Here is a 19466-nt window from a genome sequence, read left to right on the forward strand (position 1 = left end):
ATCAGCGAGTACCACATACATTCTTGCTTAAAGCTAAGGAGATTAGATGGCCACAAATTCCATTCGATTATCCGAGTTTTTGAGCTCATCAATCTCACGTCCAGTTTAGGAAGCTGACCAGCTATCGTGATGGAATGAATGAGTATATGCAAGTATCGAAAACACCAAAGGGAGAAACAAACCTGTGTGTATATTGTAGTATGATGAATAATAATAATAATAATACCATTCGAATATGGAACGATGAGAATACACCTGACGACATTTGCATGCTACGTACAATATTATTAAAGGGGATGTGAATGCTCAACACGATACGATTACAGGAGCCAAATGGGGCACGAGCATATCCTCTTTGACTTTTGTACTCACCCATCACCATCGTTATCATTGACAATTGGAATTGAGCTCAGTGTGTTGCAACGGACACGCCAATTATTATTGCATGGAATTTTGCCTGTTAAATCCTCCTTGCAGTGTCTAAAAATTATTATTAATTTTTTTTATTGATTATATGTATATATATATTTATTTATTTATTTATTTTTAACATCCACTTTGATCTGAATGTAAATGATTTATCAAACTCTCAAGTTTAGTCTCTCTTTGCACCCTTGATTTATAATAATTCAGTATTTAACTCATATCTTGGGATGAAAAAGGTCGAGCAGAAGCTATTCGTTCGTACATGATCTAGAAGAAACTAGAGGATCCGAGAGACCACATGAATAGATAGCTGATTAGATTTGGACTGACCCAAAAGAATATGACAGGCAATAAAATCGCACACTCATGCAAAGCATAATAAGAACATGATCTGGATGATACCACCACAATCATACCTGGAAATGTATCAGATTCTGAGACTATCAACTCATTCGACTCGGATTCTAACTGCACAAAATCATATGACACATACAAAGAGGCAGGCTGTTACTGTTGGAAACTGGGAAAGCATTTCGAGCAACAGATACATAGATGCATCAAAGGAAGCTACAAAAGCAAATTCCGATAGACAACGATGGACACGCAGTGTGGCATCACATCATAATCTTTCCATCTCAGATTTCCGTCCCTCGTCTATAGCTTAGGAACAATTACTTAACCAACTAGGTACCATGATGAGTATCGAGTCGAGGAGAAATATTAGCACAGAATATGAACCGTGTCCTACAAACTAATTATATAGATCATCATCGTCAGCTCCAGCACCTGATGTGGCAAATGGGTGGTCAGTGCCAGCAGTCCCAGCCTCTGCTCGGCCAGGGAACCGGAACTCGCTTCCAAATCCCCTAGACTGCTGCAAAGTCCTGAGCGAAAGCCTGATATTTTCGAATATCTGCATCACTGACGCTCCTCCGAGCAAACTTCATCGACGCCTCAAAGTGAACCGCTTTGATTTCTGCAACTTCATCGGCATCATCTTCGTCCATAGCTTCTGGATTCTCGCTCCTCCGCCACTCCCTATCTATATCCTGGACACCATTTAAAAACACATGCAAAATCATGATGGATTTGATTAGTAAAAGTGTAACGGACAACAACATTCTACGAAGAGGTAGACACTAAAGGGATTAAAAATGAAGGGCCAAGAGAGAACTACAAGGCCTGCTGCGACCGTATACAAGACCACAAAAGGGCTTGGTCCTCGGAAGGAAATGAGAACACAGAGTGAGAAGCCATGGCAGGACCAAACTCACATCAGTGCCGAGGAAAATGTTTTACCTTTTCAATGTTTTCTCTGATCGCACATTTACATGTTCGTTGGCAAATTTCTGTGATATCTGCACCGCTGAAGCCTTGAGTGTAATTAGCAAGAGCCATCAGATCCACATCTTTTGCAACAGGGGACTTCCCCAAGCAAGCTTTAAAAATTTGGTACCGTGACGCCTCGTCTGGCAGAGGAATGTAGATTAACTGATCAAGACGGCCTGGCCTTAGCGATGCCGGATCAATAATGTCAGGCCTGTTTGTTGCCCCAATTATAAAAACAGTTTTCTTAGCATTCATGCCATCCATCTCAGTCAGGAGTTGATTGAGAACTCTATCAGCAGCACCTCCTGCATCCCCAACACTACTCCCTCTCTGTGATAGCACAAATCGTAGTTAAATGAAATAATAGTGATAGATAAGAGAAGGGCGATCAAACATATGCTGGGACAAACCTGAGTTGCAATCGAGTCCAGCTCATCAAAAAAGAGTACACATGGAGCAGATTGACGAGCCTTATCGAAAATTTCTCAAACATTTGCTTCACTTTCGCCAAATACACGGTGAGAAATTCTGGACCCTTGACACTGATTAAGTTTGCTTGGCATTCGTTGGCTATGGCCTTTGCCAACAAAGTTTTTCCGCAACCTGGAGGTCCATAGAACAGGACTCCCTTTGAAGTTGACATACCAAACTTTTCAAACTTCTCTGGATGCTCAACTGGATATTGGATGGTCTATAAATAAAAGAAAATTCATGACCAAGCAGTTAGTTGAAATTTCCAAGAGTACCAGAAAAAAGTGTCAATTGTTCCTTCATAGTACCTCTTGCAGTTCCCTCTTGACATTTTCAAGTCCACCGATATCATCCCAAGCAACATTTGGCACTTCAACAACCTGGATGCAGGTTCCAGGAACTAAATAACAAATTGTATTTCAACTAAACAAGAATTACTAACAGAAATGCATATGTTGGAAAAAATAAGAACAAGGCATTTACGGTTTCCCGGAGTGCAGAAGGGTTGCTTGTTCCAAGAGCAGTTTTAAAATGTTCATTTGTAACAGCCATAGAGTTCAGAATCTCGGCATCTATAGATTCATCCTCCAAGTCAATAACATCCATTTTCTCACGTATGCACTGAAGAGCAGCGTCGGTGCATAAGGCAGCCAGATCAGCCCCAACATACCCATGAGAGTCCTTGGCAATTCTTTCCAAATCAACCTGCATATAGAAAATGTGTCAACTACCATCATAAACCAGGGCACCCACAAAAAATATCATAAAAAAGACAAAGCATTCTCATAAACAATCTTACATCTTCAGCTAGTTTCATATTCTTGGTATGTATGAGAAGAACTTCTAGGCGACCAACCTCGTCTGGCACCCCAATGTCAATTTCCCTATCAAACCTCCCAAACCTTCTAAGAGCTGGGTCAATGCTGTTTGGTCGATTTGTTGCACCAATTACAATCACATGAGACCGTGACTTCAAACCATCCATCAAAGTCAAGAGTTGAGAAACGATACGTCTCTCCACTTCTCCATGGGTTTTTTCCCTCTTAGGAGCAATGGAATCTATCTCGTCAATGAAAATAATTGATGGTGCATTCTTCTCTGCTTCTTCAAATGCCTTTCTAAGGTTGCTTTCACTCTCTCCAGCTAGCTTTGACATAATTTCAGGACCATTGATGCAGAAGAAAAATGCTCCAGTTTCATTTGCTACTGCTCTTGCAATCAGAGTCTTACCAGAGCCAGGAGGTCCATACAACAAAATGCCTTTTGGTGGTTTTACACCGATGGACTTGAACAATTGAGGGTGTCTTAGGGGAAGCTCGACCAATTCTCGAATTTGTGCCATCTGCTTCCTAACACCACTGACATCATCATACCCTACCTCATCAAGCAGTTCCTCATCCTCTCTTTTAATAGGGTCTCCATCACAGAAAATCTCAGTATCGGGGGCAACCACACAGTATTCTGGTGGGTCAGTTTCAGTTACCTTGAACTCAACACTGCGCATCCCACCCCTAACAAGGAAGAGGTCTCCTTTCCTAACAGGGCGATATGCCTCCAAGAAGTATGCTGAAAATCACATAAGATAAAGAGATAATATTATGCAGAACACAAACAAAAACAGCATGTTTCTAAGGCTATGGAATGCAAAAGAGCCATTTTGAAGACAAAGAACAATATTCTGCAAATAACATAAAAAGTTAGAAATAAAGATCTATAGTTAGCTGTATTATTAGCGATCAAGCTTAATCCAGCCAGAAACTTTTGCCTGAGAAAGTCAAATTCAAGACAGAAGTTGTGGAACGCTTATTGTTCTTTGATTAGATGTACTTCTTTCTCAATCTACTCCTCAACAAATTAATTAACCCAATGACAAAATTAGCATACTGTGAAAATCCTAGCTAAAGGCCTTGAGTTTATGATCGAATAACGTCCTCAAGGCCCAAGTTGTAAACCATTGATCTCCCCCTCCTTTAACTCCTCTTCAATTGCTTGATATAGACCATATCACTCGGTTTAAATTCAGCAAACAGAATATGAACAATCTAATTGAAAATTTAAAAGATATATTCCTTCAAATAGATACAACTAAAATGCATGCCGACCTAAGACTATTTAAAGCACCAACAATATATATAATAGGCATATTAAAAAGCACCTCTTGCTTGATTGGTTAAGCCAGAATCTGAACAAATTAATGTATAAACTATCATCTTTTTCCAAACTAATAGTAAATGACAAACAAAGCTTTCAAATTAGGCATCAACTAGCAGAAGAATATATCAACCAAACTAAGGTCTGCCGGAAGCATCTCTTGCGTCAATTAGGGCCGTTGGGTGTTTGGCTCCCCAAAGACACAATATTCCATAATATCCTAACTTTTGCTTCTCACTTTTGTGTTAATGTTTTCCCTCAATGGGATTCTTAGGCTTTATAAAAAGAGGAAAAGAAAAAGGAACAGATAATCTTGTATCAAACTTGGTCTAGCGTACGGAACCTTCAACAAACAAGCCATACCCTGTGCCCTTGTTGATAATAAAAAGAAAACTAATTGAATATTTTGCTGCCACCAATATTTCAATAAGCACCCACAGTCACGACAACACAAGAAGGCATGTTCTCAGCAGGCTCCAAACCAATGTTGTGAATGAAGCACAGACTGACCATAAAGGAAGGGCTTTGAAAGAAACAAATAGTTGGTCAACATAACTAGTCAAAATCCAATGACCTATTATGTTACCATGACATAATTGTCCAAACTTTGACATGCAAGAGTGGAAAGGATTACATTTTAAATAACAAAAAAACACCAAAAACACCGTGTTACTTCAAAATTACAGTTTACATCTCCCAGTAAAGAAGAAACACCATCTCATAACAGGGCAATGGGTCCCATGAAACTTTTAAGACATATATTGATAATGAACCATTACCCACAAAATAATTTCATAAACAAAATATCTGCCCAAGTATCCTTCCATAAAAGAGTAAAAACACTAGATCCAGGTAAGCCAGAGAATTTGTGGGAGAAAAAAAAATAATACAACTTACGCTTCAAATAAACATCAAACAAGTTTCCTGTAATGCCTTCAATTGTATCATCTACGGGAAGTATATGCACGTGCTTTCGATATTTCACATCCTGACACTGATGCACAGATACCACATCCCCGAGCCTCACTCTAAGGTTTGACCTAACAACCTTATTCATCCTGATCTTAGGTTCATCACAAGTGTCATCAGCAAGCGCAATACAAATTGTATATCTTCGCTTCTTCCCTTGAAATCATTGCCAACAAAGACGAGAAAGCATTTACTTAGTCAATTAAGGAAGTGAACCCATTAAAATGAAATCCATGGTTCAGAATTCCCCAGTTATACAAAGGTTGTGGATGTCTGCTGTTTCTTGTCTCAAATGTGATTATCAGAATTTTAAAGCTATTCATATTTAAGGAGAGAGAGTGGTCTTCTTACAAATGTGGTAGAGACCAATTTTTCAAATGTCAATTAGAGAAATGATACATAATGAATTGAAATCTAAATGCGAGTCCGAGCCTATGTTCAAGAAAGTGCCTAATTTTCACCAGCAGTATTTCTGAACAAATTCAAAGCTATAGAAGAAAAAGAAAAACTAGTCAATCGACGTGCCCAATTTCTTCCAACACAAAATCCAAACTTCACCGAAATTCCTCGATGGTAAACAAGTCCTCCCCGGATGACTCCATAACTCCAAAGATTTCTAGCTCCCAGTAAAAAAACTCAGCATTGTCACCTTCAGAAGGACCGTATCGCCACGGAAAAGCTGCAGCTTTTCCATCGTCTCGGGGTTCAAGGAGACGACCGAGTTGTCATCGTTGACGGCCTCGTCAACTATCAAACGGTTGGGGGCCTTCTTCCGCTCGAGAATCGCGGTGCTGAAGTCCTTCTTCGCCCCCTTTCTGCAACGATTCCCAGACGCACAAAGAAACGAATCAGATCGAAACCCTGAGGCCAGCATAAACCCAAAGAGATCAAAGGCAAATAAGGATCTCAAGGATCGGACGAGGAGGAGGAGGACTCGCCCTGGTTCGCCATCGGCGTTCCGCGAGGCGGAGGGGATCGAAGAAGACGAGTAGGGGTGGCGTCGGGGGATATTTATCGGAGCGCACGACGCGGGGGCCCCTACCGCTGTATCAACGTGGTCAAAGAATTCTGATGTGGAGACATCTCGTTGGAGAAACGTGGAGAGGGACAGTGACGTATTATTATTGCCAGGTGATTTCAAATCGGATTCGGGTGCACTGACTCCATCCGACCCAATAAAACGAGGTTTAATTAGTTTTGGACGACGGAGGAGGATTGCGATGTGACTTTTGAGAAATGGTCGCATTAACATATATATATATATATATATATATATATATATAATAAATTTATAGAATCAAACGATACCCAAATATATTTAATTTCTTTTTGAGACGCAAAAAAGAAGCCGCCGAATAAATGCATCAAAATTATTAGTACTACTCCAACCGCATCATTAATCTGTTTTATCTCTTTACATAGTGACAGATGATGTCATTCCATAGGGTGAAAATAAAATATTTAATAACATTTGGACTCCCTCCGTTGGATTCCTCCACCGAATAATTATTCTCGTCTTCCTCCTCGATCCCCTTTTGCTCCATTCGCGATTGCGTCCATGGCGCCGACGGCTGAGGAAGAGGAGGCGGCGGGGATCGGCGGCGGTCGCGGAGCCGCGGTGGTTGAGGCCCTGCTGGGGTTGGTGGCGGACGTGTCCGCGTTGCCGGACAACCGCGGCCCGTTCAGGCGGATGTGCTGCGACCTCGCGCGGCGGGTGAAGCTCCTCGCCCCACTCTTCGACGAGCTCGGTGACGACGCCGACTCCCTCGGACCGGCCGAGATCCGCGGCCTCGAAACCCTCTGCGCTGCCCTCCTCGAAGCCAAAGACGTCCTCCGATTCGTGAACGAGGGGAGCAAGCTCTATCAGGTGACCGCTATCGACTAGCCTTCCCGACTTTTGCTTGTCAATTGTAGTCGATTTCATCCTTTTTACGGTGAAAGGTGCCATTTTTCTCTTGTTGCGTCGGAAGCCTTCTGAATTCGTATTGAATCTCATGCAATCATGTCGTCAGGTGACATTTTATGTCCAATTATCCAGTCAATGTTTAAAATCACTCGCTTTTAATTTGTGGACATATCAAAAATTTGCCCCTTTCGATCAACTTCTGAATAAATTGCTTATTTCTTTTCCCTCTCGGTGTGTCTTCTCCAGGTTTTGCGCCCACAAAAGTTCGAACAAGTCTTCCGCAAGGTGACCGAATCTATTGAGAAGGCACTTGGTGAGATATGCTTGGACAAGCTTAATGTATCTGTAGAAGTTAAAGAACAGGTAACATCAAGAACGCCTGATCCATTGAGGTTTTCTGTGAGTCGTCTTACATTACGTGGTCACCAATTAGGATGTAGTTGTTATAAAGCTGAGCTTATAAACTAAGGTGATGTGCTTATAAAGGTGCATATAACCAATTTACTATGATAGGATTCATTGTATTTATTGAAGTAGTTAGTAGACTTGTTGATTATGCAGTTGAGGTCTCATTAGATGAAGGATGCTGGCTGGCAAAATTTGTTACCATAAGCATGTTAGCAAGCTTCACGCAAATTTGGGATTCTCGTTCAGACTACTGAGAAATTTTTTCCTACATGCTTGTGCAAATTAAATCTCTTTTATATAACCTTTCTTCGAGTGTAGAATATTAATTGTTATCATCAATTTGATTTTCTAAACAGATATTGACTTTTGACACTTGAGGTATAGGGTAAATCAAAGTTTTGCAGCTTCTCAGAACATATGACATCATTTGAATATGTAGCTATTGTGGGTGGTGTGACATAATCTTTGGGGCACACAAAGATCGGTACAATTGTAACTACATCGAAGGACAAAGCATCAATTCTTTTTTTCAAAGTTCCACCTAATATTTTTCAGATTTATTTTAGGGGAAGATGTTGGAGATCAACTTTATTAGTATTCCAGTGGAGTTGAGTCTCATTAGGAGTAGAATGAGTATTGTCCAGCGATACATGATGTTGAAGTTTGGACTTGATTAGATTCAAGATTAGTATATTGTCATTCCTATCGGTAGACATTGTCAATCTAGTGTTGAGATGAGAAGAACATTGTTCCTTTGGTGAAACCTTGATAAGTATGGTTTGTTATTATATCAACTAATTGAAGTAAGTGTTAACCTTCAATTCATTTGGAAGGCATTGTATGAGAAATTGAGAGAGAGCATCCAGTAGAGTGCATGCATCACACCAAGTTGTGAGGCAATAAAGAGACAGTGAGATAGAAACTGTGTAGTGCAATGTTTACAATCTTTGTCCAAAACCCATGCTAGTCCTTGGGTGGACCAGTCAGGCACCGATGTCATACCTCGGCACTTCCTTGAGCCAACTAATACAAGTTTAGCGGGTTGACAAGAATTGAAATTTGAAAGAGAGACAAAGAAGAGGGAGGAGGACGAGGAGGAGGTCTACTACTGGTATGAGGAGGCAAAAGTGGGGAGATATACTGATAGTAGGAGAATGCACAGGAGGACAAGGGGGCGTTGGCAGAAAATGAGGTGAAGAAGAGGGGGAGAAGACAACAATGGATGACAAGAAGGTGGCAGAGGAGGTAGTGGAGGAGAGAGTGGAAGAGAGAGAAGCTAAGACAGCTGTCAATAGCAATCATATCCTTATTAAAAAGAGTCACTGGGTGGTAAAGCTCTGTTTTGGACCTGACCATGTGATGTTGCTTCATCTTTTTAGCAATCAACCATCAAACCAGTAAATGTTTGTCTGTATCTACTGGTATGATCAAGACGTTAATCCTTGTTATAGTGCTTAGTAGAAACCATGAGTAATAGATAGGCAACAATATCCTGTTGATAGGTAGTTGAGTTGTCTTTTTGTGTGGTCCTCTTATTAATGAAGTTTCTATTTTGGCGTCTTTTCTATCTTTGGTACTCTCTTTTCCATATCTTCTTTGTCTCATTTGGGCCTACTACCACCCCACAATTGCTATCAAAGTTTATGATATGAAACCTTTTTTTTTTTCCAGTTTCTACTGACTTCTCAACCACATACCTCTTCTGTTAACTTTAAATTTGAGAAATTTTCTTTTGAATTTCTATTGCAATGTGTATTTTTTGATTCCATATATCTTGTTGTAGTTAACACTTGTCAAGTGGTTAAAGTCAATGAGTTGCCTTAAAAATCATTGTAGCTGCTAATAAATTGACATATTTGTCTTTTATGACATCTAATAAGCACTATCCTGAACTCAACATAGCTGTGATCATAGGCATTCATTAATTCTGGTATCATAGTTATTGCAATCACTCTGCTTCTAGAAACCTTGGTGCAGTTTTGGTCATCTCAATCTAAGCCTTTTCTTTTTACTTTTTTCTTTTGCATTTCCGATCACTGTGGTAAGGGATATGCGATCCTAATCATTGAAAATGGGAGTTTGATCTTGTCGAATTTTGATCGGTTTATAATTATTAATAAAAGAAATCCATAGTCAACGTCCTTACTCTACAATCTGTTGAAGGCAAGTTCAAAACAACAATATTACTAACAAAGGGCAGTCCGCTGCATGATGCTTCTCTTAATGAGGGTTCAAGACAACAAAGGTACTAAATTAGCGAAAAGAATTATGTATGTAACAATGATTTTGTTATATTGCTTGTACCTCCATTACTTTTGATTTAATTTGATGCATAATGAATGACATGGAAATCCAAATTATCTTAGAATATTTAGTGACATAAGTAACTCAATATGTTAGGACCTAAAATAATTACAAACCTGAGTTGCTTATCACATTCTAGGTAATTATGTTTAGGATACAACATACTAAATATGATAATGCACACTACTGTCGATGTTGCCTGTGCAGACCAACTAGTTTCTATTGTTTGCTTTCTTTGATTTTATCAATTTTATGTAAAAAGACATGTTTCGGTCCAATTGGTTAGAAAAGCTTAGGCACTGAGTATTGGAAGTGTATCCTTTTCCTTGTTTCTTTAGCTTTTTTTTTTTAAGTTTAATCACTAATGTGGGATATATGCTAATTACTTGAAGTTTCCAGATTGAACTTGTGCATTCCCAGCTTTGTAGAGCAAAAGAAAGTACAGACTCACTCGATTTACAACTAAACAGAGATCTAAATTGGGCAATAAGTGAAAATCACTGTGATCCTACTATCCTCAAAAGAATATTAGAAAAACTTCAACTCAAAAATAAGAATGACATCATGAGGGAGTCTGTTGCACTGCATGAAATGGTAATTTCCGGTGCCGAAGACCCTGATGTCTCTGTGGAGGAAATGTCATCACTGCTGAAGAAGCTTAAAGATTTTGTAATCTCAGAAAATTCAACTTCAGCCAGCATCGAAAAGAAAACTAGTTTTGCAAAGCATAGATCTCCAGTGATCCCAGATGATTTTCGATGCCCGATTTCTCTCGAGCTGATGAAGGATCCCGTCATCGTCTCCACAGGACAAGTAATGAACATAAACCTAGAACTTATTTTATTTTTTCGATATTCTAGTAATTAAATTGTTTCTGCAGACATATGAAAGATCTTACATCCAGAAGTGGCTAGACAGTGGACACAAGTCCTGCCCTAAAACACAACAAACTCTGTCCCATGCCACTCTTACTCCCAATTTCGTTTTGAAGAGCCTAATTGCACAATGGTGTGATGCCAATGGCATTGAACTGCCCAAAAAGCAAGGTAGTTGCCAAGAGTCGAAGCCAGGGAATAGTTCTGACTGTAACCGTGCGGGGATCAATGTGCTCCTGCAGAGACTGGCAAATGGGAACCAGGAAGAGCAAAGAGCAGCTGCTGGCGAACTCCGACTACTCGCAAAAAGAAATGCTGACAATAGAATATGTATTGCTGAAGCAGGTGCCATCCCGATACTTGTACAGCTCCTTTCATCTCCTGATCCGAGGACACAGGAGCATGTGGTTACAGCACTCCTGAACCTTTCAATCAATGAGGATAACAAGGGTCTAATCGTAAAAGCGAAGGCAATCCCAAAGATAGTAGAGGCGCTGGAAAGTGAGAGTATGGAGGCAAGGGAGAATGCTGCTGCTGCTCTGTTTAGTCTGTCAGTTGTGGATCAAAACAAAGTCCTCATAGGAGAAGCTGGGGCTATACCTGCACTTATTAATCTGCTGTGCCATGGCAGTCCAAGAGGTAAGAAGGATGCAGCTACTGCAATCTTCAACCTCTGCATTTTCAAGGGTAACAAGGTAATTGCTGTTAAAGCTGGTATTGTGGTCTACTTAATACGGATGTTGGTTGATCCTAGTGGGGGTATGGTTGACGAAGCGCTAGCTATATTGGCGATTCTTGCAAGTAGTCAAGAAGCCAAGATGGCAATCACACATTCAAACCCTATACCGCTCATGGTGAAGTTGATGAAGACAGGATCTGCAAGGGTTCGCGAGAATGCTGCTGCTTTGCTGTTTTCACTGTGCGGTGGTGACGAACAACAGCTCAGGGCTGCAGTGGAGTCCGGTGCAGAAGAGGCGTTGAAAGATCTCATGGAAACTGGCACCGAAAGGGCTAAGAGGAAAGCCAGCAGCCTTTTAGGGCTCATTCGGCAGACTGCCGACTCTTCCAATGGTGGTTGTGCCGAAACCTAAAAACAACTGCTTGTTCACACACCTAAAACATTGAAGAGCACAAGCTATTTTCAGTGAATTATTGGTGTTAAGACTTGCGGCATGAGCCTGCTTGTCGGAATCCTGTAATGAAGATATTGTTGGATTCGTGCATGTGATTCTTTGTTGAAGTTGCTAGTTAATCGAAAACTGACTCGATTTCAGCTATTTATGCAAATTAGTGATGGCTTTATTCAACAGCTGGTGGGCTCTGCATTGCAACTGTGTCACTAAGGCTCATTTGCTCTTCTTTGCTGTCACATTTGAGTTTTGATGCAGCACGATGAAAACTCCACCACCAGGTTTACATTGTGCTTGTGGATACATGACATCATTATATAAATATATATTATTTATTTAGCTATTGATTATTAGGGGGACAGAGACATCTGCCGCTGCCTGAATACTGAGCACCTGCACACATCCACAATGGTTCAAATGAGTCTACGGTTGTGAACCATGGAGAAGTCTTGGCAAAAGAAACAGAGCCCACGCTTCCCACATGAGAAAGCACATGGCCTGTGTTTTGGATCTCACGGTTGCATGTGGAAGCCCCCATCAGAATAAGTGAGAGAACAGTAGTCGCTGGATTGCGACTCGTGTGCATACCATTGTACGCTTTAAGTCTCACAAATCTATCTGTCTATCTATCTATCTATCTATCTATCTTGTAATGAAAATAATAATCAAATCAAATTACAAAAAACAAACGGTTAAGATGAGATTGGATTCCAACATCACCTCCTTATTTATATTATCATCAAATTAATATTCAATTGGATAAGTACAATCGAAATGGTACGAAAACACACATACATCCCCCCTTTCACCAACCACCCAATTAAGTTTGACGTGCCAACGAAAACCCCGGCAAGCTCTAATGACGAAGATTAGGTACTGCATAAATATTTTTAGTTAAACATTAAATATCATAATTCAAACTTTTTAAGTCACCAGAAAATTTTTGAGCTATTAGAAATGGGGTTCGATATATTATTTATTATATATATATATATATATATAAGAAGAGTTGGAAGTCTTGTTATGTGGTACATGGAAGAGTGTTACAACTATGAGAGAGAGAGAGAGAGAGAGAGAGAGAGAGAGAGAGAGACAGAGTGTGTGTGTGGTGGCTCACTTCATCTGCACAACTTAACTTTTTGTTTGCCATGTGTGTCTGCTCCGACGACACCCAACACCAACTCGTGGGAGATGGACGGATTCGCCACATGGGATGTCAGCGATGGAAAGAGATGGATAGATAGGGCTCCTCTCCTCCATACATAGCATACATACATGTCCATCTTCATACTAAAAGAAAAAAAGAAAGAAAGAAAGAAGCCAAATAAATTATTATTATTATTATTATTATTCTTGAATTTGAATTCATTTGATCTTATCTCCATATTTACGTTTGATTCAATTCAGATTTTTGTTGTTTTTTTGTTTTTCTATTAGCATCTATCCCCAATTACAAATTTACCAAGACTCCTACTTCTTCTCTACATCGATTTAAATATATTATTATGTCACGAAAAACATAATATGATGATTTCTTAGGAAAAACATTATATATATATATATATATATATATATATATATATATATATATATATATATAGAGAGAGAGAGAGAGAGAGAGAGAGAGAGAGAGAGAGAGAAGTGTGTGTGTGTGTGATGATAATAAATAAACAAGAAATAAAAATATTATCATTTTGTATAAGAATATTGTAAGTGAGTCTTAATTAGTTTAAATCATCATAAGTCTTAAAACCTTATTATTTTCAAAAATTTGTAAAGTAATTTATGAGAGAGCTATGTTTTGATAAATTTTAGAAATGTTCTAATATATTTTAAAAATAATATTTTTTTTATTTTTTCTTATTTAGTCTTTAATCTTGTTTTTACTTATTTAGTCTTTAATAACATCGGGGATTAACTTTTATATCTAGTCTTAAAAGGAGATAATCTATAACTACTCCAATATTCTCCTCTTAATTTTTTGTTCATGTGTCATAGGGAGAGATAGTCTCAAATAGTTTATCTTACACTTTTGTTAGACAGATGGATAGAGAGTAACCTGGATCTTTTGCTTCCACAATAGTTTTCATATGATGATTATGTATCAGATGATAGTTGACTGTCAATATATTCCCTATCAACTATATATTATTTTTTAAAAAATATTATATATTATTTAAAAAAATACTACATAATGTTTTGTTGATAAAAATCAACCCACAAAATATCATAAATAGTTAGTGAAAAAAATTTAGATATTGTCAGAAAAAAAATAAGAGCTTTTTAAAAGATATTTTTGAAACATTAGAAATACAAAATTACTCTTTGAAAATAATAAAAAATATATCATCCGAAATAAACCTAAAAAAATATTTTTTAGAAAATCGTCCATACTTTTTATGTATTAAGTATATCGAACATGATAAAGAATTCAAATGCCAAAATTAGAAGAAGAAGAAAAAAAGTTCAAAATGCACATCCATCACATGCCACGATCCACGTCAAATAATTACACCAATTATCGACACGCGGGGGGCTTCTGCTGGTCCGACGTCCGACGTGGCTGGGAGCGACGCGTGGGTTAAAGCTGCCGTTAAAGTTGGTCGAGGAGACAGCGACACGGCGTCTTCTCACGGTGTCGGCTGGCGCGAGATGCCGTCTTAATTAACGGCACCGTTAGCTCCGTTCGGAGAAGCGAAGAGAGAGAGAGAGAGAGAGGAGATATCCGACGTCGCCCCCTATAAAAATGGCGATCCCGCTGCGATGTTCTCAGCAACTGCCCCTCTAAGAGCTTCTCCTAGCATAGAGAAAGAGAGGGCGGCAATGGCGGTGTGTTCGAGATCGAATCCCACACTACTATTGCTGCTGCTTCTTGGGTTGATGGTGGCCTTAGCAGGAGGTTTGGGATGGACCGGAAGCGAGAGATCCTCTGATTCGAGGTGCATTTCCATCGTCTCCGAGCTTCTTCCCCCGAAACGGGAATGTTTGGGTTTGAACATGGCGCTCCTGTTTGGAGCAGAGCCCCATAGATCGGATTAAGACTGTCCTCACGAGTTCTGTCTTTCTCGGGCTTGTTGCAGGAATGGCGGAGCTTCCCGGAGGATCTCGAGAGAGGCCGCCGCCACGAGCGCCGCTTCTTCCATGGAGGCGAGGTGAGCGCGGAACTCCCAGTTCAGTTTCCCTTGGGACTCGTTTCTTGAACGATCTGGGCCATTCCAATTGATCCACAAGAAATCAGGGCCCGCCCCCTCGATCACCGTTTAATTCGTTCCAATCGCTCTTTATTGGTTCTTCGTCGTCACCATCATCGCTTTCTCTAAATCACATCACGGATTCTTTCGCTTCTCGATTCCCATCCCTCTTCCCGCTTGGTCGCCTCTTCGTCGGCGTTCAATTAGGTTTTTTTCCCCCACATTTTTTGGACTTCGATTCTGTGATTGACCGACAACCTCCAAGTGTCGATTTCTTTCTGTGTTAATATGTGACTTGCTCACCCCTCGCATGCTTAATCTTGTGCTAGGACTGCAACTAAGATGGCAGAAGCCGCAGTTGATGACCCGGAAGAGATTGCTTCCGCTGTTCACATGTAAGTCTGTACCACCTCATTATATTTGTTGACAATATTTACCGACATAAATATTTAATGATGGAATAAGATCGAAAAAAAAAAATGATGATATCAGAGTGAAATGTCTGTATTCAGAACTTCTTTTAAAAAAGTTATAAATTAAGATCATATCTTTTCAAGTGGAGTAAGCTCTTAGATGGACTTATATTGGTCGGAGATTTAAGAGTATGCTCATGTAAAAAAGATATATATATATATATAGTTCATATTTGTTTACTCAATTGTTTTTGTTCTTCTTTTCTTACATCGTCAAATATAATATCATTTTTCTATCTTGGAACTCTCGGGCTGTTTCAAGTTCGAGGATCAGAACTAGTCGCTCTCATGCGTTCTGTTTTGTTCATGGGTCTCTTCGTGTACAAAAGAATACATATCTCGGAGAAAAAGAAGAAAAAAAAAACTTTTATTCATTATTTTTGTTGCTTTTTCTTTATGAAATTATTTCCTTTCTTGAATCGCTGTGACTCCTTCCCACGACCAGAATTAATTGTCCACATGCGCTCTTTCTTGTTCATGGCCATTTGATGATCCCTCGACGTGTTCGATTTGCAATCTGGAGGCCTACGTACAGGCGAACACTGTTGTTACCAGTTCTCACTAATAATTCCACCTTTGCATGGCATGCGCGATGCATCACCTTGGTTCTTCCGAGTAATACAAAGCTCCCATCTTGCATCAACAGCAGCCTTTTTGCCATTCCTCGCATGATCAGCTAGCTCACACAGTAGTGGTGGACCCAGAGAAACTTTTACTTGAAAGGTGCTGCAGTAGGTCTCCAATATGATCCTCGTTCTACTGAAATGACCCTACCGGCTTTTCCTTGCAGCTGACTGATTGATCGATGTATTCTGACGTTTATAGCCTCTATCGATTTACAAGTGTCGGTTTCTGTGGATTCAGCCGGTACTTGTGATACATAGTCTCAGTAGCAGGCATAAGTCCTCCATTGAGTTCACTTTTTGCTGACAGGAGCATAAGCAACAGCACAGCTCGGAGGTCTCTTGGTTATCTGTCGTGCGGCACAGGCAACCCAATCGACGACTGCTGGCGGTGCGATCCCGACTGGCATCTTAACCGGAAAACGCTGGCTGACTGCGGGATTGGCTTCGGCCGCAATGCCATCGGCGGCCGTGACGGCGAATTCTACGTGGTAACGGACTCCGGGGATGATGATCCCGTGAATCCACGCCCGGGAACACTCAGGTACGCGGTCGTCCAGGATGACCCCCTGTGGATCACTTTTGAGCGTGACATGGTGATCACGCTCGACCAGGAGCTCATCATGAACAGTTTCAAGACCATCGATGGCCGCGGCGCAAACGTCCATATTGCCAATGGAGCTTGCATCACCATCCAGTATGTCACCAACGTCATCATCCACGGCCTCCACATCCATGACTGCAAGCCGACCGGCAATGCCATGGTCCGCAGCTCTCCTTCGCATTATGGATGGAGAACCATGGCTGATGGGGATGGTGTTTCCATCTTCGGCTCCAGCCATGTTTGGGTGGACCATTGCTCTCTCTCCAACTGCGCTGATGGGCTGGTTGATGCTGTCATGGGCTCCACCGCGATTACAGTGTCCAACAACTATTTCACCCACCACAACGAGGTATCCCTCTCTTGCATTGCTCTTGTTGTATTCAGTACTGACAGCTGATCTTTCTACAAGGTGTTATTTTTATACAACATACTGGTCACCTAATCCTTTTTCTTTCACAACCTGCATGCACTATCTAAGCGAGAGATATCAAAATATGTAGCTACGAAAATGTTAATTTCCAAATCCAACTTCAAGAGGTACTTCCTTTTTGGGATAAGAAAAATCCAACAATAAATCACCTTATTTTTCAGTACTTCTTTCTTGTTTAAGATCGATGTTATGATTGGCACTATGGAACACTGAAACAGACAAGTTGCTCTTTTAGCTTAGTGATCGTTGCTACTACTTATAGACATTGGTAGATAAATTTAGAGGTCTGCAGTGACTGCAACTTCACTGTGCCGTGTTGCTTAATGCCTTGAACTAGGTCGATTTATCTGAGTTCTGAAAATTGTCTCTTGCCGACATTCTTGGCCAAATCGATACAGGTAATGCTTTTGGGCCACAGTGATTCTTATGAAAGAGACAAGTCCATGCAAGTTACAATCGCATTTAACCATTTCGGTGAGGGACTGATTCAGAGAATGCCCAGGTAATTTACTGCATTCACGAGCACCAGAGATATAGTTCGATGCATTGTTTCCTTATATGTGCGATTACAGGAATAACACAATTAATTGATACCAGAAGTAATCACTACAAGTGACGAATGTTTGTGGCACTTACAGGTGCAGGCATGGCTACTTCCATGTGGTAAACAATGACTACACACACTGGGAGATGTATGCCATTGGTGGGAGTGCAAGCCCGACCATCAACAGCCAGGGCAACCGATATCTTGCCCCGACCAATCCATTCGCAAAGGAGGTACAATAAGCAACCGACCACGTTGTTTCAAGGATTTTGCTTGAATTTGGATTAATCTATTCTGTCTATACTTTTGATTTGGATAGGTAACAAAAAGGGTGGACACAGATGCAAGCTTGTGGAAGAATTGGAACTGGAGGTCTGAGGGTGACCTCCTGCTAAATGGTGCTTATTTTACCCCCTCTGGTGCAGGGGCCTCAACTAGCTACGCAAGGGCCTCCAGCCTTGGAGCCAAGTCTTCCTCAATGGTTGGCACATTGACTTCTGATGCTGGGGCCCTGTCTTGCCAAGCTGGGACACAATGCTAAGAAGGCATGCCCTGCGGCAAAATGGCATACCCAGAAGAAAGTGAATCTCTACTTGACAGTGTTACAACTTTTACGTTACACTGTCGACGATGCCATTTCTCCAATCGCCCAACCTCCGCCTGCTTCCATAATATGGAGCGCATGCAGAAGTGTTGTTTATTCCTTTATATCTACTTTCAGTGTTTTAGTTTCTAATATTTATACTCTCCTCTTTTATTCTCTATTTCTTTACAGCTTCTTTCCTTGCAGTAAGTAAAGCGTCGTAAATAGATTTAATTATACATTTCTATTCGTTTCATTGCCATACATGTAAGTTTGGTGGTTGCATTGACATAATAAAGAAGAATTACATATTAGTTACGGTCTAGTCTCTGCTAGTGTTCATCTGTTCTTGTGGGCTTCTTTCCCCGCAACCGTGGTTGTTGCCTTGTGTAGAAACTGCAGAAGATATTGTGACTTCATAGGTTGTATTGTGTTGTGTATCTTTATTTTGGCATTATAATGGCTGTATTTGTGGTTGGATGTTATAAATTTTGACATAATTTTTTTTTATAAATAAATGAATGACAGTGAAGCATCTAAAAATTGTTCTAGATAAACTAATGCTATATAATGTCATGGTTCCTCAGTTCCTCGGTTCTTGATTCAGCGCAACAGAGGTCACAATTTAAGCTTATATACATATGGGACTAATTATGTCATCTAGTTAATTACTTTTGGTAATTAGATCTTTACATAATCAATGTTAAATTGATATTTCTATAATTATGAAAGTGAAACATCTAGGTCAATTTATCATAATTTTATCATTTTTATTAATAAAAATAAAAAATAAAAATGTAATTTAACGTTATAGTTAGTGGTGATAGAAGATATGACGGATGATAGTGCTATTAGGAGCCATCGGTAGATGTTGTGGATGAGAAGAGGCACGACAAGATATGAGGATTGTTTTATATCTACGTTAGTGTTGACGCAGTTGTCGAATGATCATTTCGTTGTTTTGCATCTACGTTAGTGTCAACATAGTTGTTGAGTGATGAAAGGGTCGTTAATGTAGATGTCAAGCAGTACGGCTCTATATCTGCATC

At 40.1% G+C, this 19466-nt stretch overlaps 2 protein-coding genes and 1 pseudogene across 2 annotated transcripts; 2 read left to right on the forward strand and 1 right to left on the reverse strand.

Moving 5' to 3' along the window:
* Positions 1–843: 843 nt before the first annotated feature.
* LOC103977302 (cell division cycle protein 48 homolog) lies at positions 844–6311 on the reverse strand (annotated as a pseudogene).
* Positions 6312–6831: 520 nt separating this feature from the next.
* On the forward strand, positions 6832–12146 carry LOC103977301 (U-box domain-containing protein 12). Its single transcript, XM_009392782.3, has 4 exons — positions 6832–7213; positions 7499–7615; positions 10364–10777; positions 10845–12146. The coding sequence occupies exons 1-4, from the start codon at positions 6905–6907 to the stop codon at positions 11928–11930; spliced, it is 1926 nt and encodes a 641-aa protein (XP_009391057.2). The 5' UTR covers positions 6832–6904; the 3' UTR covers positions 11931–12146.
* A 2595-nt stretch (positions 12147–14741) lies between these two features.
* LOC135614304 (probable pectate lyase 8) lies at positions 14742–18742 on the forward strand. Its single transcript, XM_065111507.1, has 7 exons — positions 14742–14908; positions 15050–15121; positions 15490–15555; positions 16567–17209; positions 17689–17792; positions 17929–18067; positions 18154–18742. Exons 1-7 carry the CDS (start codon positions 14793–14795, stop codon positions 18373–18375), a joined length of 1362 nt encoding a protein of 453 aa, XP_064967579.1. The 5' UTR covers positions 14742–14792; the 3' UTR covers positions 18376–18742.
* The last annotated feature ends 724 nt before the right edge of the window (positions 18743–19466 follow it).

The sequence above is a fragment of the Musa acuminata genome, chromosome BXJ1-3, assembly GCF_036884655.1.
Source record: "Musa acuminata AAA Group cultivar baxijiao chromosome BXJ1-3, Cavendish_Baxijiao_AAA, whole genome shotgun sequence".
Classification (NCBI taxonomy): domain Eukaryota; kingdom Viridiplantae; phylum Streptophyta; class Magnoliopsida; order Zingiberales; family Musaceae; genus Musa; species Musa acuminata.

What these genes read in the sequence shown, in the direction of transcription:
- LOC135614304 (XM_065111507.1), top strand. Translation starts at nt 14,793, where the DNA reads ATGGCGGTGTGTTCGAGATCGAATCCCACACTACTATTGCTGCTGCTT. An exon ending in GCTTCTTCCATGGAGGCGAG is followed by an intron (nt 15,122 to 15,489) that starts GTGAGCGCGGAA and finishes ATCTTGTGCTAG; the next exon opens with GACTGCAACTAAGATGGCAG. An exon ending in ATTGCTTCCGCTGTTCACAT is followed by an intron (nt 15,556 to 16,566) that starts GTAAGTCTGTAC and finishes TTTTGCTGACAG; the next exon opens with GAGCATAAGCAACAGCACAG.
- LOC103977301 (XM_009392782.3), top strand. Translation starts at nt 6,905, where the DNA reads ATGGCGCCGACGGCTGAGGAAGAGGAGGCGGCGGGGATCGGCGGCGGT. An exon ending in AGGGGAGCAAGCTCTATCAG is followed by an intron (nt 7,214 to 7,498) that starts GTGACCGCTATC and finishes TGTCTTCTCCAG; the next exon opens with GTTTTGCGCCCACAAAAGTT. An exon ending in CTGTAGAAGTTAAAGAACAG is followed by an intron (nt 7,616 to 10,363) that starts GTAACATCAAGA and finishes TGAAGTTTCCAG; the next exon opens with ATTGAACTTGTGCATTCCCA.